This window comes from Mollisia scopiformis (assembly GCF_001500285.1).
Source record: "Mollisia scopiformis unplaced genomic scaffold LY89scaffold_37, whole genome shotgun sequence".
Taxonomy (NCBI): domain Eukaryota; kingdom Fungi; phylum Ascomycota; class Leotiomycetes; order Helotiales; family Mollisiaceae; genus Mollisia; species Mollisia scopiformis.
Window position 1 is genome coordinate 300396 of NW_017263617.1, and position 24526 is coordinate 324921.

Consider the following 24526-nt stretch of genomic DNA (forward strand, 5'->3'; position numbering starts at 1 on the left):
TCGCTTGAGGTGGTATCTTATAGGATACCTTGCAGAGGAGTGGCCACTCTCACCCAGTCCCCAATACCTCACTGCTGCAATATATGGAGTGGACTGAAATTTATTATTGAACAATAGGATTCGAGCAGCTTAGTCTGCTTCAGATGCCATTAGTTTGTACATAGATTACATATCAATCGTCATTGTGAGGCTCAGGCCTTCTCCTCATTCCACCTAATCTTCTCGCCGTGTTTGCTCTTCAGTTGGCCTTCCTCTATCCGGTCATCTTCTTTCAAGTACTCTTCTCCCAGTTCGTTCGTAGCCCATATTCTCTCAATACAAAGCTCAAACTTGCCCGGTATACGATCGATGAGACCGATTCCCACCGTCCTGACCTTCTGGCGCAACAGTTCCGTCTGCGGTTCCACGACGACGCCATGATTCGTCCGAACGAATTCGTTCCACTTGATCAGCACCGTCTCCCACTCTCCCGGCCTCCTGGCGTATAGTCTATGTTGATGGAGGTCTGTCGGTACTATGCTCTCCGTCTGTAAATTGACAAAGTACTTCCTCCCGTCACTCTTGATCCGAAGAGCTAGAAAAGCGTAAGGATCGATGTCCCATAGTGACTTGCCAAATACTGTCGGCGGTCTATCTTTGGTCCTCCAGGCTGCATAGCCGGTCCTTTGGATATGTGGTTTGTCTGCCGGGAGCTCAATCGATATGCTTCCATGGAATTTGGCATAGCCTTTATTGTTCTCAGAAGGAAGAGGGTGTAGGCTTGTTGCTGGTGGAATCCAATCTAGATGTGCCCGAGAGAATCCACCCACATCGCCATCCGACATCAACTTGCAGGACTCGGGTGAATCGGGTTCGTGGAATGTGTGTAGTACGTAGGGATTGGTAGCTCGTCTGGTGCCTTCCGCTCTCAGAGCTGTAAAGCTGGATCAGGATATTAAATCGAATTTGGAAGGGATTCTCAAGACATACCTATGCCCGATAGACGCTTGAGCTCATCTACACTTCTACCAAAGAACCCTTTCGCGAGTGGATTTGGGGTGACTCTCATCGTGGATTACGCTTGAAATTGTTGTCCAAGGTGCTTGCTCCGAGGAAGATTGATATCATCGATCTTGTAGGGTCGCAGGGTAGCCTTGCCAAGGATGAATGTGGGGTCGCCGTCGCCGTCGCTTAGGAAAGTCAGAGCTGCAGCTACGACTTGCCATTGTGCTGCTCAAGGAGGACAGCTCCTTCCCATTGTTACCTCGCTTTGTTCGACACAGAAGCTGATATTACTCGCATCTCACATCTCACGTCTCGCACCATCAATGACGGGGCTCGATTCGACTCGACTCGAATCTTAGAACGACTTCACTCTTCGTCCTACCAGGGGATCAACAAGCGCCCGAGACTTGGCACCCATCAGCAGCACACAACGGCAACGACGACCTTCTTTGCAAAGGAACACGCTACCGAAGATTCTTCTTCCCCTCAAGTGATAATCGAGTCGCTCGCTCTCTTCCTTGCTTTGCTTGCCTCTTGCGTTGATTTGCTAGTACTCGTTGCGTCCCTTTCGGCAATTTCTGCCGCTTGCGTTCTTCAATGAAGCCAAATCGCTTTTAATTCATGTTTGAAATTTCGTTCTTGATCGCTTTCAAGACTTAGCTCCAACTCATGCTTTGTGATTGTTAGGAAACTTCTTCTGGTACCTAGGTACCTAGGTACTCCTGAAATCGGCCACGTGTCACGTGGAGTAGTTCACGTGACAGTTCACGTGACAATTCACGTGACCTTGAACGATCACGATCATCGGGGCACTCGTACCCGCCCGAGCATTCAAAACATATGGGTACACCGTACAGAGGAGTTGCATGGAGAACAGAGAAATAAAATTGGAGAATGATGTGAACAATGCTCTAGACTCTTTGTATCGAGTAAATCATCAAGTGAGAAAAGAGCATGGGCCAAAGAAAGGATCATCTGCCTTTGCAAACCTCGAGAATGCTTCTTCTATTCTCCTGCACTCTAAAACAAAGTAATAGAACAGATGTACGCCCAGCTTTGGAAACATGTAATTGATACGCAGTTAAGAAAGAGAGTATTACATTGTGGAAGTCAGCAGAAAGTACTATAAACTTGCAATATGTCTACCATTCCACCGCAGTAAATGTTGACGTGCCGCTGGGCCACGCAAGACTTTGAGCAGGAGTGAGAATGCCAGCTACTAAGCCGCTGAAGAGTTATGCTATTCTGTAACGTCGGGGCCTGCGCTCATTGTTGTATGTCCATGCGATGCTCCTGTCCTGGAAACCGGCCATTGGTTTGCGTTTTCCGTTGCCATTCAAGTTCGTACACGACAAATGACTGCAAGTCTGGGGAGAATTGGGTGATGGATGTCTATCTGTGTTCATAGTCAGAGGTTGTCTTGAGTGGCAGAAGTTGACAAGGGTCATTTGGAAGATACGTACCAAGTTGAGCTGCTGGTATCCGTTGAATAGAGGCAAAGAACCAGCACCCTATGCAGGCACGCACGTACCAATTCTTTAACGAATGTAGAGACTTTCGTGTTGTCGTCGACGTGTCTTTTGATGGTAGTTTCGAGCGTCCTGGAGCTTCCGCATTATCATTTCGGACGTGTTTGTACGTGTCCTGGGGAAGAGCCGCCAGCCGATGCAGTGGTGCTGTTGTTTCCAACTTACTGAGCCTTGGCATGACTGACCGTTGCCAAGGCATGACGATATGCTTTTCATAAATCCAGAGAAGAGGCATGATAATGCAAATGAGGCTTCGTCCTAGTAGTGGTCGCAGTGACGGTCTCGTCATAATCGGTAGCTGTTGATGTGGCTCTGTATGTGATTCAGGAGCATGAATTCCAAGTTACAAAGAGACATCAATTCAAAACCCCAGCTTCATGATGCAGGATACACAGTGTCGGGCCATCCATGGTCTTCTATTTGTCTCCTATCTGTCTCCTATCTGTCTCCCATCTGTCTCCTCTCACTCCAAGGTGGAGATGTTTTTGGGAAATAGGCTCGCTTAGTCTAAATTTCGCCCCGGTTACGGAGGGGTCTCACTAGCTAGCTATGGTCCAGCTATGACCACACCCGCATTCTGCCCTGGCAGTTGTGAGGGTGCTGGAGGGGAGGGGCTTTTGTCACAGCACGAGCACAAGGGAATGGTTGGAACATTTGTTAGATAGTAACAGAAAACTCAAGTGACCCTCCCTCGGAAGCTCTTTTTGCAGTGCTCATCAGGCTTCCTTGAGTAAGTGCTGGTGGTAGATAGTAATCCTCACGAGCGATGCAATCAATCAATCAATGCCCTCACTAGGTCGCCTGCCGTCGTCATCATCTACTAGAACATAGGATGCATTGGGCGGTGGGAGCAGAAGGGGGCTCGTCTCTCCTCCTCCTCCTCCTCCTCCTCCTCCTCCTCTGGTGGTGGTGGTCACATACTCCTTGGTCCTAGACCTCGTTCTGCCCGAAGCTAAGCCAATCATCAAGACTCAGCGCTCCCCGACCGGCCGCTAAGAGAGCAAAGCGGGCTCAGCTATAAAATCTCGCAACGTTTCTGCCTCTTCTGACTTTCTTTCCTCTTTTCAAAATTTCCACTTCCACCTCAACTTCGTCGTTTTGTCCCTGCACACACACTCTCGTCCGTTACTGTTTACACAGTTCCAACTTGATTGTCTTCCCTCTGCACTTCTTCTTCTCACTGCTCTCCCCAGCATTCAAGCAAAGCACGTTGGCAATCACCATGTCTGCTTCTGCAGGTACTCCGTCCGCTCCCGCAATGAAGCTTGCTGGCTCTGGCCGCGCTTCCTCTCTCGAGCCTTCCCCAGCTAGCACCTACGGTGACAGCGCCTCCAGCGATGCTGGCGATGAGGTTCCCCAAACTCCCAATGATGGTACGTTCTCATTCCTTATGCCTCGTCTGCGAGTCTCTTCTGGCTACACGTTTGATGTTCTGTTTGTATTGCTTTTGAACCCTTCACTCCATCACATACCTCTACGTTACACTATTTTGTTTGTGCACCTACACTCTACTTCTGCTTTTGCATCTTGCCAAGCTGGCTCTCTCTTCTCCATCTCCATCTCCATCTTCTTTCTCCATTCCCATCTCCATCTCCATCCATGTTCTATTGTTTTGTTTACTTTCGGATCATCTGGCTTCACCATCGAGGTCAGTGCTCCAATTACTTCTTCAAGTCCTGATGAAGTCTTTGGAGCATCGAAACACGTGCACATTATGGCTCTGCATTGCTGCCTTTGTTCTCAGCCTCAATCTCCCCCTGGACACTTCGATGCCACGGCTCGGGCCGTCCCGCACTTAGTGCATCTTTTTTAGGGGTTCATGTTCAGCCTTACCCTATATTTTGTCTCCCGGGTTACCCGTTACTCCCCTTCGTTTCCGTGTTTACGTGTTTACGCGTTTGTTTACTTCGTTTAATTTCTCTGACGCGTCTCGCGACTCGATTGGCCGTTTACTAATGCAGAACAGAAGGTGCTGTCTCGAAGAAGCTTTCCAAGTTGACCATCAAGGTCGACAAGGACGTTAAGGCTGGCATTGAGCGTTATTCCCCACCATTCGTTCGCAATGGCTCTCAAGGTCGTGCTGAAGACCCCTTCGACTCTCCTCTCGCCCGCCGCCCTCAAGGCTCCAGTCAGCGTACTCCAACCGGTTCGAAGTTCATGAGCCGTGCGAGCAAGAGTGACAACTGGCGCTCTGGATCTAGCTCCGGTTCTGACTCCGGTCCGATTTCTCCTTTGGAGGCTTTGCGTAGCGCTCAGAGCGGACGCAGTGTCTTTGTTCGTGATTATGCCGCTGAGGAATCGCACTTGAGAACCGCCGAGGCTATCGCCATCAAGGCTGAGGATGCCCAGGCTCATTATCTACCATCCAGCTGTGTCTTCGTTGCCAAGTAAGTAATTCTCCTCCGTGTAAGTCTACGTCCTAACATTGCACAGTCTCCTTCAGAGCGAGAGCGATGAAGCCCTCGAGGTCGCTGTCACTGAAATCTTCAGAGAGTTTGGCACCGTGTTTGTCAAGATCCGCCGTGACTCTAAGCAGATGCCCTTTGCATTCTGTCAATTCACTGTGAGTTTCGCTTCTGGTCACTGATACTCTTTCGTCTCTTAACACAACCACAGACCGATGATGACGCTTCCCGTGCTATTAGGGATGGCCGCGGACGCACTATCAAGGGTCGCCCATGCCGTTGCGAGAGAGCCAAGGCTCATCGTAAGTTCAAGGACGCGTCGAGTGATGAAATTGAAACTGAGATTTTGGCAGGTCTCTTCTACTTCGAGCGTAAGTATGGTGCTGATCTCACTGTATCTGAGGTTGAGGCTCTTCTCCGTGGCTTTGGTCGTATCAGCTACTGCAGACAAATTAACCCCGCCGATGCTGCTCTTAACAACCTTGGTAACGGTATCATCGTCCAATTCGAGTTGTATGATGAGGGTCAGGCTGCTTTTCAGGTACGAACCTCTCCCTTTGTTCTCTTTCAGCTGTCATTTCTGACATCTCTAGGCATATCGCAACCATGAGGAGTTCAAGATGCAACCGGTATCAAACATGGGTATGAATTCATCTCCTCGCGGTCGCGTCCCTCAAGACCCTGTCGGCCGACGCTATCTTGAAGAATATGACATTGAGCGCCGCTCCATCTACGTTGGCAACGTCCCTCTTGATGCCATCATCGATGAGCTTCGTGATGTCTTCCAGAGCCATGGCCGCATTCTCAAGGTTACATTGCACAAGAATAATTCCATCGTCGATGGTGAGTCTTCTTCACTCTTTCTATCCTTCACGTTCACCTTGAGAGCCTCATTGACGCGTCGCATTAGCCACCCAACAGCGTTGCTTTGCCTTCGTCGAGTTTGAGATGCAACCATCTGTCGCTTCAGTTCTCCGTGCGAACGCTTCCGTAAGTGCACCGCATCTGCTCCCTTATTGCTTCCTCGCCGACTAACACGCGTTCCAGCTCGGTTTCACCCTGCATGGCATGGCTTTGCGAGTTGCCCAGAAGGACTCCAATGCTGCCTTGGCCCGTTCCCAACGTCGTCGATCAGGCTATGGTGCTCAGGCTTCCGCCACTCCATATAAATCCCCTGCTCCTCAACCTGCCGCTCAGCAGCAACATGCCACTCAATTCGCCTCCGTCTCCTCTCAGGCCTATGGTTATGTCGCATCCCCTGTTGCACACTCCCCATACAACGCCTTCTACGGTTATGGTGGCTATGGTGGCTATGGTGGTTACGGTGGTTATGGTGGTTATGGCAGCCCAATCTATGCTACGGCAAATGGCGCCTACTTCACCCAGTTCCCTGCCCCTGCGTGCTATCCTGGCAGTCCCGCCTACAACACCGGTGGCAGCCCAACCTCCAGTCCTCTCAGCCAGCAATTCATCTACGGTTCGGCCCCATCCTACGGCTTCAGCTCTCCTGCTCAACAAGGCACTTTCCAAGCCGCTTATGGACAGCCCATGGCCAGCAATGCTCCAGCCGAAGATGATCGCTCCAGCACCCCAACTCCCGTTGGCCATGGTTCTGGCTTTGAGTCCTTGGATTCTTAGTAAGTACATTGCATCTGGCCTGCTTTGACGCGTGGTCGGTATCACTGCCTGCCTGTCCTGTTCTAGGCGCGCTCACTGCACTCATGCCTTCTGTTTGCATTTGCACTTCGATTTCATGTTTCTGCACGAGGATAACACAGTTGTCTGTCAATGTTTGCAACTGCTTTTGTCATTTCGAGGCAGAGATCTTCACACACCCGCCCGCACCTAGCTTCTTGTTCACGGTCATGCAATTTGTTTTTCCTTCTCCTTGTCTGGGCATAATACAAACCCTCTACCAGACAAATGCTTCGCACCCGCTTCCTTGATTGTCTTGCTCCTACCACTTGGACAAGATGTCATAGGATAAGGGTCTCTTCACGCGTACATATTGCAGGACTGCTCTCGGACATGGTGTACATAGCAATGAAAAAAACTTCACAAGTAACCAGAATGCTTAATGATATGCTCATCAGTGAAGTGAAAGCTTTTGAAACACCAACGTTCTTGCGCGTGCTAGCTTCCTCTTCTGTGAATCTCAGATTACCAGTCCCTCGATATGGTAGACTTGGAGAATGGATTCTCTCTATCCAAGAACGACCCCAAGAGCGAAAAAGGTAAGAGGATGCTCGGTCTTGGACATAGCTGATACTCAACTCAGCGCGGATCAACTCCTTGTGACATCTAAAATGTCCTCTCACTGGCCCAGCCCAGCTCCCCGAAACCTCAATCTACCATCACAGCTACAGTAGATCAGATGCCGAGTAAGAACAGAAGCTTGCCCCATTGCATCGTCAGTATCTTGCATTCTCTCACCTTTCATTGATGAACATTCCAACAACCACATGTGTCTCGAGAGCTGGTAATGTGCCTTCTCCCTCCGTATGCTAAGGCAAGCCCAAAACAGGGCTAGAACTCGGTATGGCAATGCAGAAGTCAATGCTCTAAGCTTTCGAGGACCCCTTGGTATTTTTGCTGGACACATGGCATCCTTCAAGACCTTCGACTTAGCGATGCTGCTGTGAGAGCGGCAATTTACCTCGTTCGTTGTTTGATCATCCGGATGTTAAGATGGAGACAAAGTTGGGAAAGATCTTGCGCATGGACATGAGGATTGACGAAGCACCGCACGAATGGGGGCGGAGAAAGAGCCTGGAAGTATGGTCTGGCAGAACTATTCTCTTCCCATTTGCTCATCTTGGAGATTACTCGGATCACATTCAATAATTCGCTCCTAGGACTTGAACGAATATGCTATAGTGATACTATCATGTCCTTAAGTCATCCATCGTCTTATCGTAAACATCCAGAACGCTCATGCTCGATGCCCGACCTAGATACATACATGCTCGAAATTGTGATCAAAACAAAAGAAAGTATATGCTCCCTGCTACCTAGATCAGCCTCGTCTTGCCCCAAAGAGTGTCAAGCTCAGGCTCGTATCATTCTCTCCAACATTGGGTGTTGGCTCGCCCAGATTCTCCCACCTCCGCAGCGAGAATGGCGTTAGTTTCTCCTTTTCCACTGGTCTTGAATCGGCACTAGCGCCCGAGCGCGCAGGAACACGCTCCTTTTGAACCATGACCAACCACTCACTTGGATTTGCGCAGTAGCTCAACATGTAAGATACACTGGGACTGCACACAGTATCGCGCAAACTGCGGATACATTGTTGACGCATGTCCTCGGGTAGAAGATCCACAAGAGATAAAGACAGATCAAAAGTTTGTTTCATGAGCTCATTGGCTACTTCGATGTCGACGTCTAGGACTTGGAGCTGGAGATATATTGCGACCAACGACAAAATTGTCTTTGCGCGGCTTTCATGTCCTGATTTCGTCGTATCGAAGGCAGACTCATGCAGAATAATGAAGGATAGAAGCATCGGAAGCCAATGGGTAATTATACAATCCTTTAGTTCTTGGGGATAAGAATTACTTAGGACAAGCCAGAGGCCATTGCATGCAGCAACGATATCGGGGCCAAGGCTGGGATATTCAGGGATAGCCGACGAGGAGATTGTTGATCCAATACATGCTGTTGTATTGATGATTCGTAGCACATTTCGCGCTTGAACCACGCGGTCTTGGATATCAGGAAGATGCTCAACGTTCAATGTTTTTGGAGAAGGGAACAAGGCGAGAAATTGTTGTTCGGCTCGCTGTTGCAGATGCTGTGCAACGGACCTATCAAGTAGCGGGACGATACTAGCCCAAGCGGTATTTCCGTTATCGACAGCAGACTTTATGGCTTTATCAAAGGCGTCGAGACGCTCTGATCGGCCAGCATCTCCGTCTTGCATCACGGTATCTTCCTCTCTCAGTACTGATGCCAGCTTGATTTGACAGAAGGGTAGGGATAAATCATTTGCTGAATTGAGAAGCACTTCAGTGGTGACCTGGTTTGGTCCATCCCTACCGACCAACATGTAGTCAATTACCGCATTGATGCTTGCGGTAGGCTTTGTCATGCCGCATTGAAGCAGTGGTAGTACGAGCTCCTGCACGAAAACATCGGGATCAGCCAGAACTAGAGTTCCCAACACTTCGCACATGGGGGAACTATCAAGTAACGATTGCAGTTCCGTTGCGTGTAGGTGTTGAGGAGAATTGTCATCAGAAGGACAGCTTTCGAAAGCCTTCCGAATGATAAGTAATGTTTCTCTTGGGTAGTCTTTGAGCATGTGAGATTGTTTGAGACGTAGACGGTATGCTTCTTGTTTAGTGATGATGTCGGGCATGAGGCAAGGTTCCATGAGGAGAGCAAGCATTTCCAGGGCTGCACCTTGGTTATCCGGAGTATCTACTAGGAGATTGTAACTGAGAACGACATCTCGAAGTATAAGGCACCCAAAACTGATGAGAGGACTCAAGACCTTCGTAAGGGCTGGACGAGCTTTTGTCTGAAGTAAGCGCGTCACCCACGCAGCCATTAGAACATCGAAGTGTTTAGAGTCGAAAGTCCTAAGTCTAGTGAGGAGTAAACCACAGCTCCTCTGCTGTTCAGGCGATTTCTCCCATGATTCTTCTGAGCGCAGAATAATCCTGTGGAACAAGCGATCTAAAGTTCCCTGGTCCATACTGTTGCCGCTTGCTAAGACTTTCTCAATCTCGTCCGTGAAGTCGACTTCGGCGGTCTCCACAATCGCCATGTGGTCTGAAACCGGGGAACAAGCATCGGCTGCAGTTTTTCTGTCACTTCTAAGTAGGTCTTGCGCAAGGTGTTGTGCAGTTAGCTCTTGTTCTGGGAGTCGTGCAGCTAACTCAGCAACGGACACTAGAAACCCTCTCGGAATCGAGTCCGTCTCTTTAGATAAAGTTCGGAGCCGGGAAATTAAATTGTCGAAGAGTCCTTTGAGGGCTCCGATTGCAGCAAAGGTCTCCAGGTGTAGATCAAGAGTGTCTGCACAGGATGCTAAGACTTCAGGGTCATTCGAACTTGCAACGATCATCATGACATCAGCGAGCATAGAATAATCATTAATGAGCTCGAGATACTGCCTGATCGTGCCGAATTCCGACGCGGTAATTGCAGACGTCCCTCTCTTCATTGGGCAATCATCCCAATCGTCTAAAGGTGGTATTGTAGGTTGTATCATCTGAATCCGGACTTTTTGCCGAAGCCAGAGTCCCAACTCAGACTTGCTTGTTCGACTTGCAGTACTAATGAGTGGGATTCGATGCGCAAATGGTGGGATATCGATCGAGTCGAGATCTTGATCCACATGCGTTTGCATGCCCGGAAGATCGACATTAATGATGGCCATGTACTCTCTAACCTGCTCCTCCTCCTCGTCCACCGAGAAATTGGCTCGAGTGAGTAGTGTCATGCGAAGCTCCAAGATACCTTCACTAAGGTTGTGCGTTGGTAACTCGGCTAAGAGTCGTGTGGAGCAAGGTGCACTGGGCACTACATCAGCCTCATCATGGAGGCCACCCCGAGCAATCAGCCATTGTAGATATCGGGGCGTTGAAAAATGCTCAGAGCGTGCCAATTCCGAGACCAGATGATAGAGGGCATTTCTGTTGCGACCGGACTCGTAAGTTGCAGAGTCAATAAAATGCAGAATCGCGGCAGTGACATCGGCACCAAAGTGGCTCCAGGTTCTGAGAAGACGAGTGGCAACGTAGATCTTGGCTACACCGGGTCGATGAAATGAAGAAGCCCATTCCAAGACTGTTTGCATGAGCATGTCTTTGTCCTCATCCGTTTGCCACCACTGTCGTGCCAGCTCGTGACTGAATGGATGCGAAAGCGTCCGATCCAGGAGTTTGATGAAACGACGACGGGAATTGAGCTCTTTCTTGGCACTCGAAGCCGCAAGTCGGTTGTTCCGGCGATCAATTTCCAGGAGGACAGTGGAAAGGCTATTAGATTTTCCTGACAAGCTGGACATCAGAGCGTCTCGATACTTGAGCCAGGATTTGGGCGCTATGAAACTCTCTGGGTTGGAGACCATCATTCCATCCAATAGAACGACAAGGCGGTCAGACAATGGAGCCAAGATATCGTGGTCAGGATGGTTGAGAGTCTACTAAGGTCTTAGCTTACTTCAGGCACAGAGATATGAATTCACACAAACCTCGGTCAATTGGTTCATCAGGGCAGTCGCTAGTCGACGTCCATACTTCCGATACTGCAATATATCTTTCCAATAGATCTCGGTTATCAACAACCACATTGGTAGTTTTGCTTGAGGACTATTCTCGACAGATGAGACGAGCCAGTCCATGTAATGGTCCCGGTCAAGCAAATGTTCCGCGTGGAAATGTGTTGCTAATCGTATGCTACAAGATCGAGTCAGCGCATTGCTCCGGTTGGGAAACAGCTTGACGTACGCATAATCTATTCTCACTCTGAAATCCTTTTCGCCACACGTTCCAGCGATGCTCTCGATGAATTGTTCCACACAAACCGTGAAGTCCCGAATCCACTTTGCTTCTCCACCCATCGCGAAAGTTCCGCTCGCACCCTTTCTTCTAAATGATCTCAATTCGTTCGCCCCAACACATTTGGCCAGCCAGACTGCACGCTCAATAGGAATATTCTTGCTTAATGATTGATCCAACAAAACCTTCCCCCTGATTCCGTGGGGGATAGATCGGCTTAGTCGCCGTAACGATATAGTGGGGTTTGCTAAGTCCTTGAGCCACATCTCCCTCTTGGTGTCTGTCACGGTCACTCGCGGAGGAGGTTTGAAGGTCGAGGCCGAAGTTATCTGGCCATGCGCCCTGCGCTGTGCCAGGACATTCGTGAGTAGAGAGGAGAGGGTCTGCAAACCACTCTTGTGCTTGAGCGCTGGAAATATAGACGACCTCGCTGATGCTGTCTCGTTTTGCGTCATCTGTGCCTTATCGAGATAGCCATGGCGAATGACATGCTCCGAGAACTGGTCCTCGGTGTGGTTCCCAGTCCATGGAAAGAAGTCGGCATGCCCTTCACACATTAGCGGAAATTGTACAGCTGGAAATCGGGGTAACAAACCATTGGGGGGATAGTGCGGTGCTATGGTTGGCACTTCCAGAACGTAGGGCTTGGGACGGACATCCTTCTTCACTGATGCTCCTGCTGGATGCCGCGACTTTCCTAATGCCGGCGGAGCATGCTGTCTCGGTCGGACAGGGAGAGGCATGGGCTTTATCGTCGATTCATCTTGTCCTCCGTCTTGCGACGGGCGTGGGCTGAGGTTGCTGACGCTCGGGACATCGAAATGAAGCACAGGACGGCCTCGAGGAGGAATTGGCAGAGACGGCTTCCATGTTGACGTTGAATCCGATGTAGGCGCGGGAGACTCGACCAGCGCACTTTTTGAGTCCGTCGAGACCTCCAATCTCAGTCTTGATGTCCCAATCCTCGGCGCATGTCGCCCGGCTGCATCCGCATCCACGGTCAAGTCAATCAAGACATCATTCGTTCTCCTCGTCGGCGACGATGATGGGAATTTCTGTGACAATGTGCGATGGGGCGACGGCCTCGAGAAGGTAGTCGTTGAAGAAGAGAAGGACCTCTGGAGTGGCTCTCTTCCCGGGGGGCCCACGATGCGGCTCGTCATGACTCGTCCATGTCGTGGCTATCCAGACACGCGGTCGAGGATCACGATAACCGTCCGATGAACACCGAGCAGCAGAGATATCATAAACCAGCAATTCGTTCGTGATGTCTGATGAGCGAAGATGGATGTACTGTACGTCGCAGGGGGAGTGTCGTCCGTGGTGATGGAGGGAGCAAGGCCTTGCGGGTTCGTCAAATGTCCCGGGAACAGAGGGCGAATGGAGTTAGGTGGCTGTGGGTGCGCGGGTGCGTGGGTGCGGTGCGGTGTGGTGTCTTCCAGATCAGCGGCGGGTGAACTCCTTTCGGAACCACGAACGTGCTTTGGCTTTGATAACGTTTGATCTATCAGCAGTACAGTGCAGTACAGTACTGTACAGTATGTATCGACGTATATGTATCTATCTATGTTCACCTCCCAACGATTGCGGCACAAAGGGACATAGTGTACCTACCCAAGAGGATCCATGTAGATGCGATGAGATCCCATCCCCTATCGTACGCATGGTTGGTTGGTTGGTTGGTTAAGCCGTGCCACCTCAGCACCAGTTGGCTGGAGCAATGAGGGCGCAGGGTACTGGTACCCAAGATCAAGGCTGAGTGCTGATATCACTCCCTACGAAAGTACTGTACTGTACTGTACCGTACTGTACATTATCTAGGTAGATTGTATGGCCAGCCTGAACTCGGCTTCAGCAGCCGTTTCCATGTCTGGTACAAGCATCTCAACAATCGCACCGGATCCGAGAGGGGGAAATGTCTGACGTGGATTCGACCATGATCCGCAGTACCAATGTACCATCATGCCTTTCATGCTCCCGAACAATTTGTAGAAGAAAAATGAATCGTGCTTCAAGGCTGGCTCATGGTTGTATGCCTATGCCCATGCCCATGTAGACATACACATACGCCCAGTCCTCCAAATGAGAGGAGGATGATACATACTATAGTTATTTCTCGAGGGTTGGACTATTTGGGTCATCCACGAACGTCGCAGGATTGATGCATGCATCTGATAATCTTTCATCCTTCCGTCCTCGTACCTGCTCCTTCTCCTTCCAGATCCGGTGAAATACTCCAACCAACGTTGCGGCGCGAGACGACGGCGGCAAATCTAGACTGTCTAGACTGTCTAGACTGTCCACAGTAGACTCTGTTCTGTACTGTAATAATCTGTATCATACCATACCTGGAAGGGAACATTGAGACTTCTAGTCCAGGCGGCAAGTGCCGTCGCTCACCACCCGACCACCCGAATCGGCTGTCGGCGTCTTCACTTCCTTTGTCGGTACCATTCAGGATTCAACACCCGTACAATTAATTGACGTTCCAATTCACACCACTAATACAATCATGGCGACCAAGAAAGATATGCGGAGAGCTGATCTCAGTATGTCATTGCTGCTCGGCTTTCGAAACTGTTTTTCTTCTTGCTAACATCTCCCTCTCTGCAGTCATCCCATATCAGATTCCCGCAGCGAAGGAGGGAGCTTCTGATATCAGCGGCACGTTGGGGAGCACTCTACCCATGGCTGCTATGTTCACACGGAATAAGTTCATTGGCTGGTACGCAGAGATGGAGGAAGCTGCCGTGAGTCTCGGGCTCTGACAATATTCAGGGCCTCCGTTGTGTTTGCTATACAAAATTGGCTTGGAGAGAGTGAAGACGCGAAGAAGACTGCTTCACAGCCTGCCTACTTTTCTGTAGGCATGTCTCGTAAGTCCTTGCTGCCTCGACTTGATAGAATTAAACACTGACATGTCTAGTAATGGCTCTTGTGGTAGTAAGTCCTCACTCCACCCGTCAGATTGGGCTGTATCCTTTGCTAATTTAAAATTCTCTCCAGACCTACCTTCCGATGTTCTTACCTCCGCCGTCGATTCCTGGTCAGGGTACAGGTACAGAAGCCCCTGCTGCCGTCCCCGTCTCATGAGCTATCCGAAGGAAGGAGGGGGTTGTGTATGTATAATAGAATCGAGCTGGAGATACCCATCTTGTCAAAAAATCCATAACGTACTGTATTTTGTGATGCATTTCCAAATGTTTTCCAAGTCCAAGGGTACGATACCACAGCATGTACAGTCGTTGGATCCTTCTATATGACATCCAGTGGGAATCACAACCGGCTTTAATCTGCGTATCTTGGTCCTTCCAAGGTGAGTCGATTTCTGAAAGACCTACAAAGGCTCCATCACACGGACCATTGCGTTCTCCTTGTGACCATCCTCAAATCCTTAATATTCGCATCTACAGTCTTCACAAGCTTAATGCTTTAGATCCCTAGACTTTCTAGAAAGCTCTGTGAAATGCACCGGGTGATATGGTTAAGTCCATCCATTTATTAGAGTGCAAAAGTACCTTAATTCTGGACGACTCAAGTGTTTACGGTATCCGTAAAAATTGGAATATAAGATAATACGATTTCAAAGTTTGTAGGACAATATAAGTGGAAGAAGTCCCAAGAGTGAACTACCTACGCAAGATTTGAGAGATAAAGAGGCGCAGAACAAATTCTCATCTATCTCGAAGAACTTGCTTTTCCCATTCATATTGTCGCACCAAGTCTCAAAATATGATTATCTTACAGTTCAAATTTTTATGGCAGTCACAAGGTACGTACCTTCAAATGAACGCTGAAGGTGTAGTGTGTGTGAATCATTCCGGTGGCAACCGCTCGATGCCTCAGGAAGAACGCTAGCGCAGTCGCCTCTTTCTGCAGCAGCCATCTTTTTAGCAGCAGCCATCTTTAACCCCTCCTCAACTTACAACAACCGATCACATTTTCACCCCTCAACCCGCAAACCACGAATATCTCGATTTCTCATACAATTCCACACACTCAGACTCAACTGCCGATGTCCATAGAGAATTTGAAGTCGTTCGGTGAGTGATTTCTCCACAGATTGTCCGGCGCAGAAGCGCAACGCACCGGCTTATCCCTACCCCAAACCAACAACTTCAGTGGTCTTTCAGATCATTCAAAAAAACTCGTCGGCTCGTACTTGAATATCTAGCTAATACAAACAAGATCCTTTTGCTGAGGCAGACGAGGATACCGGTGAAACCAAACAGTCGCAGAATTACATCCACATTCGTATTCAGCGTAAGCACATCCTCCCCCTCAACTTCCCTTTACAAGCATTCACAGAGGTCGTGCGACGCTTTCTTTGCTGTTGCGCGTCCTCCGCTGCTGCGGTATCACATTGTCGCATTCGAAAATAGGCCTGCTGACCACATCGACACAATAGAGCGTAATGGACGCAAGACTTTGACGACTGTCCAAGGTCTACCCAAGAAGTTCGACCAGAAGAAGATCCTCAAGGTCATCAAGAAGAAGTTCGGTAGGTAAATCTATACAACAGATGAACTCGTCTGACATACCACAACAGCTTGCAATGGCACCATTGTCGTCGACACTGAGATGGGCGAGGTGATCCAGCTTCAGGGCGACCAGCGCAAGGATGTTCAGGAATTTCTTACCGACAAGAAAGAGGGTTTGGAACTTGATGCCAAGACTATCAAGGTATGTGAAACGTGTGGTCTTTTCGTGGCTGCAACATCTGACGTCTGTAGGTCCATGGTTTCTAAGAAATCGTCGTCTCGCCCCACGAGCCATCGTCGCGAGGAGCCTCGATAGAAGAGTCATACTCGAATTATTCGTTGCCTTCTTGCCCCGCCTACCTCACACGATGACGTCGAATTATATCGTATTTACGAATTGCTTCGAAGGGGCCGATGATACCCGCATTCTTCATAGAACGCACTCATAACGGGATTGGTCTCGGTGGAATGGTTTTCTGGTTTTGCTATCGAGTCAGGATTTGCGATCGCTTTCTTTACAGCATGTGTACTTGCAAGAGTCTTGGCTGGCCTGCGCTTTCCTTGAGGACTGGAGGCTCTGCAATGACTTTGACAGCCAATATGAATAATGCACAACGAACGAACATTGCAATTACTTCTGCTCTCAAACTGTGACTTTTTTTCTGCATTGTTTCATATATAAGTACCAGCCATCCTCAGCTTTCCCACGCCTAACTTCGCAAACTCCCAGCCTTGCTTGACAAACATGAATAACGGCACAGGTGGATCATTGGCTCTAGTCCTATGATATTTTCAGTATTACGCCGTCAACAACGATGCTAGAAGAAATATATATCTGCTGTGGATCTAGGTTTGAAGCGTCACAAGTTGTTATAGAAATATCTTACATGTGTAGTTGCAGTAATAGACTAACCATGCTGATGAAGCTGGCTATAGAGAACACAGAGATAGAGAGGGAGGTCTCTTTCAGAATCGCAAGCCGTGGGTGTGTTAGGTGGTACAGGAAAGTCAAAGTCTGGATCTCGATCAGAATGCTCAAGCAAGCCTGCGGGGATTCTGGGTTCATGATTACACTAACTATACAGATCCAAGCGGGTAACAAAAGCCTTGGATCCTCGGATCCACCAGATAGATATAAAACCCAGGAGGTTATATAAGCGTTGACCGAGTTAATGGTCAAGAGTCGAACCAGCGTTGCTGAGCAAATCAGTCGGGGAGTTGCTCAGAGAGGAAATGTGGGCATTATACCTTGTGGAGTATAGTTTAAGAGCCTACAATCAGGTCAGCTTCTGGTCTTTATCGAAGTTTAAAAAAGCGACGACCCGAAAAGCGCACACGTACCATCGAGACATTAGACAGTCTGTAAAATAGAAACTTAACCATGCAGAAGAGCAGCACTTGTCAACATCAGCCCGATTAATTCCAAGCAAGTGCTGGTGTTCCTGGGAATCTTTTCGCGGGAGATCCCATAGGTGGGAATACCGTACCCATAACACTGCAAGAAAGACCTCAGTAACCCTGAATCTCTTCTCTACACTCCACGGGGCTGCAATGTCCTGCCCATTTTCGTCCAACAGCAGCTCGCCGAGGAATGTGAACGCGATTCGCAAACCCCAGAACGCTGCCGGTGCAGTACTCAGAGCACGGCAGAAGAGTAGAGGCAGATGCCAGTGCTTTTCGACTCCAAGCAGCACGGCTACTCTTGGATGAAGGACAGAATCTTTTTGATCGGGCTCGGCGGGGTGAAGATTGGGAGGTGACGAGGTGGTATAGGGACTTCGCTGTGTCCTATTTCGACTTGAGGGAGGGCGCCGGGAAGCCAGTCTGAAGCAGTCAGGGCATATGCTGCCACATTGCAGTCGAGGTGTTGAAGAATAGCACCAAGACCGATGTGCAGCCACGGATGAATCGAAGAAGCATTCAGATGAATGTTACACTAAGCGTACCCCGGATCTTGGCACGGACAATCAAGTGTTTTGGTTCCGATGCTCTCCAGAAAAAAAATATTCCAAGACTCTTCATACAATGCCGCCATTGCGTCTCCCTTTTCGAAGGCCACTCTGCTCCCTGACAAGCTCCTATTCTCCTCGATTTCAAAGATGCTTCTCTCAGCAGATTGTTCTGCGCGCTGCCCCGAAACAGCAGCAGCCCCCTCGGCCCACCATTCCAGCAGAGCGCAGCATGCGACTTGTAGCAAAGGATGTGCAACAAATACCTTCGGATGTTGGGATCCTTGATAGTACGGTACACAGGGATACTACTTCAAAGACTCTAGCTAACTGCTGTCTTTCATCTAGGTACGTTCGTAACTCCAACCGGGAAGAATGCCCCTTCTCTCTTTCGATCTCCTTTAAGCTACCTGAAGCTGCAATACAAACGCATTGCGTTCAGCTTCCGCGACCAGTTCTCCCTCATCGTCCTGAAATTCTCCTCCCCGAAGGCGAAGGGATTCATGAAACGAAATTTGAAGCTCTCGCGATCCACCATTGCCCCGACTGCAATCGCACTTCACCGGCAAATGTATTCTTCCTTTGCAGAAGGAGATATTGCCTCACTTCGCAAGATCTGTGCAGATGGAATCTATGACAGTTTCCGGGCCCGAATTGGCAGCCGGCCGCGAGGAGAGACCGTGCAATGGGAACTCGTACAATATAACAAAAGGGCGAGGGTAGTTTCCAATCGAGGAGCGAGATTCCCCACGGAAGGTGGGGCTATAAGACAGGCTGTTGTGCGTATATCGTCAAGACAGAAGCTTACGAGATCGTTGAGAACTAAAGGTGGAGCTTCAGAGGTGGTGCCTGGGTCAGGGAAGGAAAAGGATGTGGTTGAGTATGTGGTCATCCAGCAAAAGTTCGAGGCTTGGAGGCCAGGACCGTGGCAAGTATGGGGAACCACGAGAGAGACGACCTTACGAGATGTGGAGGAATGGCAGAAAAGGGTATTGGAGTAAGTTGAGATGGCCTCGGCGCGCTATATCTATTGTTGTGGACTTTGATGTACAGTAAGCGCATAATGCGTAGCCTCGACGAACTGTAAACTGTATGATATGTACGTATAAGAGATGAGCTTCTGGGGTCCAGAGAGAAGAGTATCGGCATATCAGGCACCAATCTGGAAGATGACCACTTCCCCTCTGTCCTATATAAGTACAAAAGTTTGGTGAATTCGTTCCACGTATCTTAGCATCTTCTTCCCAACCTTCGTCTCTCGAACCTAATGTCGGTACATGTATATATTTGTTTATATATCTTGAATCATTGGGACGATCGAGTAATGCTGTGCTGCCGCCATTCACGTCACAGTATAAATGCAGAAATGTGGTCTGCCAAGTGCGTCCACGGGCCGGTCATCTATCCAGATCCATGAGACTGAAATCACTTCTTTTCTAGAGCCACAAGGAGAAGCTGACAAGACGGCCGACATTGTAGTCCAATGACTAGACCGAAGGTTGAATGTGGAACGAGGAGCAAGGATGAGAAGTAGGAGAAATAGAAGCAGGTTAGTTGTATGGAATCATCATTATCATTCTACCGTCGACGTACGAGCCCGACAGATGACCATCCCACGCCGCTGAGAAATAAACATGCTCCACATCTTTGATGCAGCTTCTGACCGGATCTCTTGTCTATTCAGTCTACCTTTGGTAGCTTTCACCTTAGCTTTCACCTTACAGGGTGGCGTCGGCCTACGATTCCCCTACCAATCAGCATGGGTCTCCCAGCAGATTGGGGCCGAGTGCTCGCCGCCAGTGTCTACTGTACCACTTCGGCCATGCATGCATGCACGTAAGCGCCAACTTCCTCATCCACTGGATGGCGCTCTTAACGTAAGCGCACGCCATCCAGTGGATGATAAGAGCCAAATTACAAGACGCCTCCCGCACCAATAAAACGTACAATAGATTGCAAATATTTCTCTTAAATCTTCATATAATAAAGTAATTTGCAAAATCAATATTAATAAACTCCGGTTACTTGCTAAGCTGACGTAGTCTTTATTGCTTGCGTTAAGTTACCTGCTAGACGGCTAGTATAGTTTTTACTACCTGCGTTAAGTTACTTGCTAAACAATTTATACGTAGTTTCCAGAATTTACAATATTTATTAAGTTTTCATTTTACATTATTTTTGCGAGAAAGTTCAAACATTCTTTAAAGGGAATTCTGAAAATTTCGGAGCTTTATACTGCAAGGGTCTTCTTTATCTCCGAAAATGTGGCATGTTCTGTCGACGCAGCCGATGCTAACCGACATCCCTACCGAGGCGAGAATCCCGTAGTGCACCTGACTACTTTCTTTTAACCACGAAAATCTCAACACAAAATCATATAAAGTCTATTCCAAGCACATAAACTTTGTGATTAAATGTTTCTGTTTCTTGACTATAAAATTTCTTTAATAGAACATTTATAAATCGCGAAAGTCGGAAATCTTCTCGGCTCTAATTGCTTCTTGCCGCGCCTCACTGTGGCTAAAGTAGTTTTGTAGCCCCAGGCACATAACTAGAGGCTATGTATATTACTAAGCAATTAGTCAACATTTGGAATGCTGATACACCATTATGATGTCACGTGTGAACCAACTCAGTTCCGTGTCGGCGAGCTGAAAAGCGGCTGGCTAAGCGCCAGCCTGACGTTGGAGATATCGAAATGCTTAAGTCTTCGACTGTTACCAGAATATATTTCAACATCTGCTACATCGTGCAGCATACAGTGATGCGTTCTTGATCTTACCTTTAGCGATAAGTCGTGTTTTGATCCGCTTCCTCCTGCATATTCACCGAGCCTGATTTGTATGCAATCGTCGCGATGTCGCGACGGATCCCGAAATGGCTCCAGCGCCAGTCGAAGAACTCCTCCATGGTGAACCCTACGGCAAGCGCCACCGAGAACACTACGGCAAGCTCCTCTACGACTGCTACTGCACAGAGAAAGACCTTTCCTTGCGGCATTAAGCTGCTGCATAATTCAGAACACAGCGTGGTCGAGTAAGTCAACTCCCTCAAATCGCAGTTATGGGCTTAGTGGCTCAGGCTCATTCATGCTACAAATCTTCGAGACTTTTCGAAGCTCACCAACTTTCTACTTTACAACACAGTATCGTCCTAGTCCACGGACTTACTGGAGACCGCGAGAAGACATGGACAGCAAATAATGATGATTCTCCATGGCCTCAATCCTTACTTCCATCGAAAATTCCCAACGCTCGCGTGCTCACATTCGGGTACGACGCATACGTTGCAGACTGGCGGGGCATGGTATCGCAGAACAGAATTGGGAATCACTCTATGAACTTGCTAACTAGCATCGCAACTTTCAGGGAGGACGATGACACTGTAAGCAACCGACAGCCTCTAACTGCTTTTGTAATGAAACTAACTATAATAGAACGACCGCCCTATCATATTCATCTGTCATAGTCTAGGAGGGTTGGTGTGCGAAGATGCAAGTTGCTCGGCTTGTGGGTATACGACGTTTTGCTAAGAATAATTATAGGCTCTATCAGCGGCAGCACGACGACCAGAAAGACATCTCCGAGCCATCATCGACTGTACCTGTGGTATTCTCTTCCTTGGCACCCCGCACCATGGCTCTGGCCTCGCAAAGTGGGCTGGAATGCTGGCCGTTATGATCGGCATCCTCAAGCAAACGAATCCGCAGATTCTAGCAGTATTTGAGAAAGAATCCGAGGTTCTTGCGCGGGTCCAGGATGAGTTCCACACTATGGTCAGGTCACGGAATCAAGAGAGGCTCCAGCCAATCGAAATCACGTGCTTTTTTGAAGAAATACCTTTACCAGGTGTCGGTGTTGTGAGTCAAGCAACACACTCTAATTGTTTCCTTGCTAATATCACTATTCAGGTTGTTCCTAAAGATTCTGCTATCTTGCCCGGGTATATCCCTATAGGAATACACAGCAACCACATGGATATGACAAAATTCGAGCGCGAAGATGAGCCCGGCTTTATAGCAATTACGGGAGAGCTTCGTCGGTGGATTAAAGAATTGACCGTTCCAAGTAGGCAACAGCATGGGTTGCAGGGTAAGTAAATGAGTTCGCAGAAATGTTGAATATAACCTGGTGTAATTCTTTCGGTAGATTCAACATCATCACGACCTACTCCGTCGTTAAGAATACCATTTCGACGTGATCAAGACTTCGTGGATTGTGATATCCTTCCTGAAATAAGTCAAAAATGTTCCTTAGCAGCATCTCGAGTAGCTCTCGTCGGCCTTGGAGGCGTCGGGTTAGTCACTTGCTAGTCGAGCGCAGTGAGAGTACTAAGTATTTTACTAGCAAATCCCAACTTGCCATCGAATACTCATATCGGATTCGGGAAGAATCACCAGAAACTTGGGTCTTCTGGGTCCATGCTGGCACGAGGGCCCGGTTCGAAGAAGGCTACAAAGCAATCGCCGAAATAGCAAGGGTCGATGGCCTAGACAAGCCCAGCGTCGACATCCTTCAACTTGTTAGCAACTGGCTATGTGATGAAGTGAATGGCCAATGGGTCATGATTGTCGACAACGCAGACGATCCAAACGTCCTTTTCAAGCAAGCTACAGACTATGGTTCTGCTACAGTAGCACGCTCTTTGTCTGACTTCTTACCTCAATCACCAAATGGATCCATTGTCCTTACGTCTCGCAGCCGAGATGTGGCTTTCAAATTCACAGGGAGGAACTCAGATATTGTCACAGTCGGCCCGATGAACGAGGCCCATGCCCTAGCTCTACTTCACAAAAAGCTCGAAGGACATCTGGATATGACCGATGCTGCAGAATTAGTGCAGACACTCGAATATATGCCTCTTGCGATTACTCAAGCTGCCGCTTACATTAGCCAAAGAGCACCACGTATTAACATTTCAAAATATTTACACGACTTTCGGGGAAGTGACAAAAATAGAGCAAGTCTATTGCAGAAGGACGCTGGAGATATTCGCAGAGATAGTACGGCATCGAACTCTATCATCGCTACATGGCAGATATCTTTCGAATATATCCGTAAAGAACGGTTATCAGCTGCTCGGCTACTATCGCTTATGAGTCTCTTCGACCGGCAAGGGATCCCCGAGGCTCTCCTGCTCCAAAATTATCAAGATAATGGTGATGTAAAGGCAAATTTCGAAGATGATCTTTCTACCTTGACAAACTACTCTCTAGTGACGATGAATGTTGAGGGAGATGAATTTGAGATGCATCGGCTTGTGCAATTTTCGACAAAGAAATGGCTCGAACTCCACGAAGAGCTGGAGAATTGGAAGGAAAAGTATATCGATATCATGGGAAATGCTTTCCCAATCGGGCGGTATGAGAATCGGAGAGTATGTGGCAAGCTGTTTCCACACGCCCAAATGGTTTTATTATTCTGCCCGACGAACGAGGTCTATTTAGCACAATGGGCTTCGATCCTTTTCAACGCTGCATGGTACTCCTCGGAGATAGGGAGCTACAACACAGCCGAGGAGATGGATCGCCGAGCGTTGGAAGGGAGGGAGAAGGTGCTAGGAAAGGAGCACCCCAACACGCTGACGAGCGTTAGCAACCTCGCCTCCGTGCTACAGAACCAAGGCAAGTACGAGCAGGCCGAGGAGATGAACCGCCGAGCGCTAGAAGGGCACGAGAAGGTGCTAGGAAAGGAGCACCCCGACACGTTGACGAGCGTTAGCATCCTCGCCTCAGTGCTACAGTACCAAGGCAAGTACGAGCAGGCCGAGGAAATGAACCGCCGAGCGTTGGAAGGGTACGAGAAGGTGCTAGGGAAGGAGCACCCCAACACGTTGACGAGCGTTAGCAACCTCGCCTTAGTGCTACAGTACCAAGGCAAGTACGAGCAGGCCGAGGAAATGAACCGCCGAGCGTTGGAAGGGTACGAGAAGGTGCTAGGGAAGGAGCACCCCAACACGTTAACGAGCGTTAGCAACCTCGCCTTAGTGCTACAACACCAAGGCAAGTACGAGCAGGCCGAGGAAATGAACCGCCGAGCGTTGGAAGGGTACGAGAAGGTGCTAGGAAAGGAGCACCCCAGCACGCTAACGAGCGTTTATTGCCTTGCCTATTTATTTCATCAGCGAGATGAATTCGAAAATGCTTCAATACTCTATCAAAGAGCATATATAGGTTACCAAAAAGTACTTGGACCGGATCACCCTACTACAAAAGCATGTTCTAAGCATTACGTTTCATTGTTAGAACATTCTCGTGGATAATAAAATGGGGTCTTTTTGCAACTCGAAGACGGTAATACCAAAGGGCAAAGACTTACCCGTTTAATGCGGGGTATGAATGGGAAGAATGAGGGTCAAGCATAATTTCAGTATGCCAGGCAGTAACACGTCAGAGGACACGGCTGATTCACGCCTAGAGACATACCACAGCCGATTCCGTATACTGCGATACGAGATGAGCACCAAACCTAGACTAGTCGAGCGTTCATCAAGCATAGTAGCTGCGCGTGAACTGCGGCTTGTACCTGCAGCGCCTTGACTTCTGTCGGGGCAATTTCCTATGCCTCACCTCATCACCAGACGACGTACTGGCCATGCTATCTAAGAGCTTGCATATCCCCAATCGCTTTTGAAGGTAGTAGCTGCTCCTTCTGCATTCACATCCGAAAACCT

General features: G+C 48.8%; 8 protein-coding genes across 8 annotated transcripts; 5 read left to right on the top strand and 3 right to left on the bottom strand.

The window, feature by feature from the left end:
• Nucleotides 1–88: 88 nt before the first annotated feature.
• On the bottom strand, nucleotides 89–1127 carry LY89DRAFT_789821 (complex I intermediate-associated protein-like protein CIA30). Its single transcript, XM_018223301.1, has 2 exons — nucleotides 970–1127; nucleotides 89–913 (listed from the first exon to the last, which is right to left on the bottom strand). The coding sequence occupies exons 1-2, from the start codon at nucleotides 1046–1048 to the stop codon at nucleotides 192–194; spliced, it is 801 nt and encodes a 266-aa protein (XP_018061733.1). The 5' UTR covers nucleotides 1049–1127; the 3' UTR covers nucleotides 89–191.
• A 2300-nt stretch (nucleotides 1128–3427) lies between these two features.
• LY89DRAFT_789822 (uncharacterized protein) lies at nucleotides 3428–6974 on the top strand. The gene is made up of 8 exons (XM_018223302.1): nucleotides 3428–3886; nucleotides 4480–4900; nucleotides 4947–5076; nucleotides 5130–5220; nucleotides 5272–5459; nucleotides 5512–5761; nucleotides 5829–5908; nucleotides 5966–6974. Exons 1-8 carry the CDS (start codon nucleotides 3736–3738, stop codon nucleotides 6554–6556), a joined length of 1902 nt encoding a protein of 633 aa, XP_018061734.1. The 5' UTR covers nucleotides 3428–3735; the 3' UTR covers nucleotides 6557–6974.
• A 753-nt stretch (nucleotides 6975–7727) lies between these two features.
• Nucleotides 7728–12727, bottom strand: LY89DRAFT_364932 (RNA polymerase-like protein II mediator complex component Srb8). Its single transcript, XM_018207020.1, has 4 exons — nucleotides 12020–12727; nucleotides 11374–11971; nucleotides 11118–11322; nucleotides 7728–11066 (listed from the first exon to the last, which is right to left on the bottom strand). The coding sequence occupies exons 1-4, from the start codon at nucleotides 12585–12587 to the stop codon at nucleotides 7935–7937; spliced, it is 4503 nt and encodes a 1500-aa protein (XP_018061735.1). The 5' UTR covers nucleotides 12588–12727; the 3' UTR covers nucleotides 7728–7934.
• A 931-nt stretch (nucleotides 12728–13658) lies between these two features.
• Nucleotides 13659–14955, top strand: LY89DRAFT_660672 (uncharacterized protein). The gene is made up of 6 exons (XM_018212562.1): nucleotides 13659–13973; nucleotides 14038–14149; nucleotides 14203–14300; nucleotides 14351–14367; nucleotides 14431–14740; nucleotides 14861–14955. The coding sequence occupies exons 1-5, from the start codon at nucleotides 13937–13939 to the stop codon at nucleotides 14515–14517; spliced, it is 351 nt and encodes a 116-aa protein (XP_018061736.1). The 5' UTR covers nucleotides 13659–13936; the 3' UTR covers nucleotides 14518–14740; nucleotides 14861–14955.
• A 431-nt stretch (nucleotides 14956–15386) lies between these two features.
• Nucleotides 15387–16661, top strand: LY89DRAFT_691834 (eukaryotic translation initiation factor SUI1). The gene is made up of 5 exons (XM_018216417.1): nucleotides 15387–15467; nucleotides 15613–15687; nucleotides 15833–15925; nucleotides 15974–16107; nucleotides 16158–16661. The coding sequence occupies exons 1-5, from the start codon at nucleotides 15440–15442 to the stop codon at nucleotides 16170–16172; spliced, it is 345 nt and encodes a 114-aa protein (XP_018061737.1). The 5' UTR covers nucleotides 15387–15439; the 3' UTR covers nucleotides 16173–16661.
• Nucleotides 16543–17940, bottom strand: LY89DRAFT_712144 (uncharacterized protein; the record flags this gene model as incomplete). Its single annotated transcript, XM_018217954.1, has 7 exons — nucleotides 16543–16686; nucleotides 16793–16920; nucleotides 16978–17102; nucleotides 17154–17176; nucleotides 17247–17302; nucleotides 17393–17729; nucleotides 17852–17940. The coding sequence occupies 7 exons, from the start codon at nucleotides 17938–17940 to the stop codon at nucleotides 16578–16580; spliced, it is 867 nt and encodes a 288-aa protein (XP_018061738.1). The 3' UTR covers nucleotides 16543–16577.
• A 98-nt stretch (nucleotides 17941–18038) lies between these two features.
• On the top strand, nucleotides 18039–18846 carry LY89DRAFT_631479 (uncharacterized protein; the record flags this gene model as incomplete). The annotated part of the gene is made up of 2 exons (XM_018211277.1): nucleotides 18039–18149; nucleotides 18229–18846. Coding segments are annotated over exons 1-2 (681 nt in total), but the record flags the coding sequence as incomplete, so codon positions are not given.
• A 1922-nt stretch (nucleotides 18847–20768) lies between these two features.
• LY89DRAFT_365096 (uncharacterized protein) lies at nucleotides 20769–24436 on the top strand. The gene is made up of 7 exons (XM_018207021.1): nucleotides 20769–21238; nucleotides 21291–21347; nucleotides 21399–21713; nucleotides 21765–21945; nucleotides 22003–22150; nucleotides 22201–24222; nucleotides 24273–24436. The coding sequence occupies exons 1-6, from the start codon at nucleotides 20918–20920 to the stop codon at nucleotides 24113–24115; spliced, it is 2937 nt and encodes a 978-aa protein (XP_018061740.1). The 5' UTR covers nucleotides 20769–20917; the 3' UTR covers nucleotides 24116–24222; nucleotides 24273–24436.
• The last annotated feature ends 90 nt before the right edge of the window (nucleotides 24437–24526 follow it).

Excerpts from the sequence above, each read along its gene's own strand:
- LY89DRAFT_789821 (XM_018223301.1), bottom strand. The coding sequence starts at position 1,048 with ATGAGAGTCACCCCAAATCCACTCGCGAAAGGGTTCTTTGGTAGAAGT. Across the intron at positions 914-969 it reads CAAGCGTCTATCGGGCATAG|CTCTGAGAGCGGAAGGCACC; the intron begins GTATGTCTTGAG and ends CCAGCTTTACAG.
- LY89DRAFT_789822 (XM_018223302.1), top strand. The coding sequence starts at position 3,736 with ATGTCTGCTTCTGCAGGTACTCCGTCCGCTCCCGCAATGAAGCTTGCT. Across the intron at positions 3,887-4,479 it reads TCCCCAAACTCCCAATGATG|AAGGTGCTGTCTCGAAGAAG; the intron begins GTACGTTCTCAT and ends AATGCAGAACAG. Across the intron at positions 5,762-5,828 it reads GAATAATTCCATCGTCGATG|CCACCCAACAGCGTTGCTTT; the intron begins GTGAGTCTTCTT and ends GCGTCGCATTAG.
- LY89DRAFT_364932 (XM_018207020.1), bottom strand. The coding sequence starts at position 12,587 with ATGACGAGCCGCATCGTGGGCCCCCCGGGAAGAGAGCCACTCCAGAGG. Across the intron at positions 11,323-11,373 it reads AGAGTGAGAATAGATTATGC|CATACGATTAGCAACACATT; the intron begins GTACGTCAAGCT and ends TCGATCTTGTAG. Across the intron at positions 11,067-11,117 it reads TGATGAACCAATTGACCGAG|ACTCTCAACCATCCTGACCA; the intron begins GTTTGTGTGAAT and ends AGACCTTAGTAG.
- LY89DRAFT_660672 (XM_018212562.1), top strand. The coding sequence starts at position 13,937 with ATGGCGACCAAGAAAGATATGCGGAGAGCTGATCTCA. Across the intron at positions 13,974-14,037 it reads TATGCGGAGAGCTGATCTCA|TCATCCCATATCAGATTCCC; the intron begins GTATGTCATTGC and ends CCCTCTCTGCAG. Across the intron at positions 14,150-14,202 it reads CGGAATAAGTTCATTGGCTG|GGCCTCCGTTGTGTTTGCTA; the intron begins GTACGCAGAGAT and ends GACAATATTCAG.
- LY89DRAFT_691834 (XM_018216417.1), top strand. The coding sequence starts at position 15,440 with ATGTCCATAGAGAATTTGAAGTCGTTCG. Across the intron at positions 15,468-15,612 it reads AGAGAATTTGAAGTCGTTCG|ATCCTTTTGCTGAGGCAGAC; the intron begins GTGAGTGATTTC and ends AATACAAACAAG. Across the intron at positions 15,926-15,973 it reads GGTCATCAAGAAGAAGTTCG|CTTGCAATGGCACCATTGTC; the intron begins GTAGGTAAATCT and ends ATACCACAACAG.
- LY89DRAFT_365096 (XM_018207021.1), top strand. The coding sequence starts at position 20,918 with ATGGGCTTAGTGGCTCAGGCTCATTCATGCTACAAATCTTCGAGACTT. Across the intron at positions 21,348-21,398 it reads GAGGGTTGGTGTGCGAAGAT|GCTCTATCAGCGGCAGCACG; the intron begins GCAAGTTGCTCG and ends GAATAATTATAG. Across the intron at positions 21,714-21,764 it reads CTTTACCAGGTGTCGGTGTT|GTTGTTCCTAAAGATTCTGC; the intron begins GTGAGTCAAGCA and ends ATCACTATTCAG.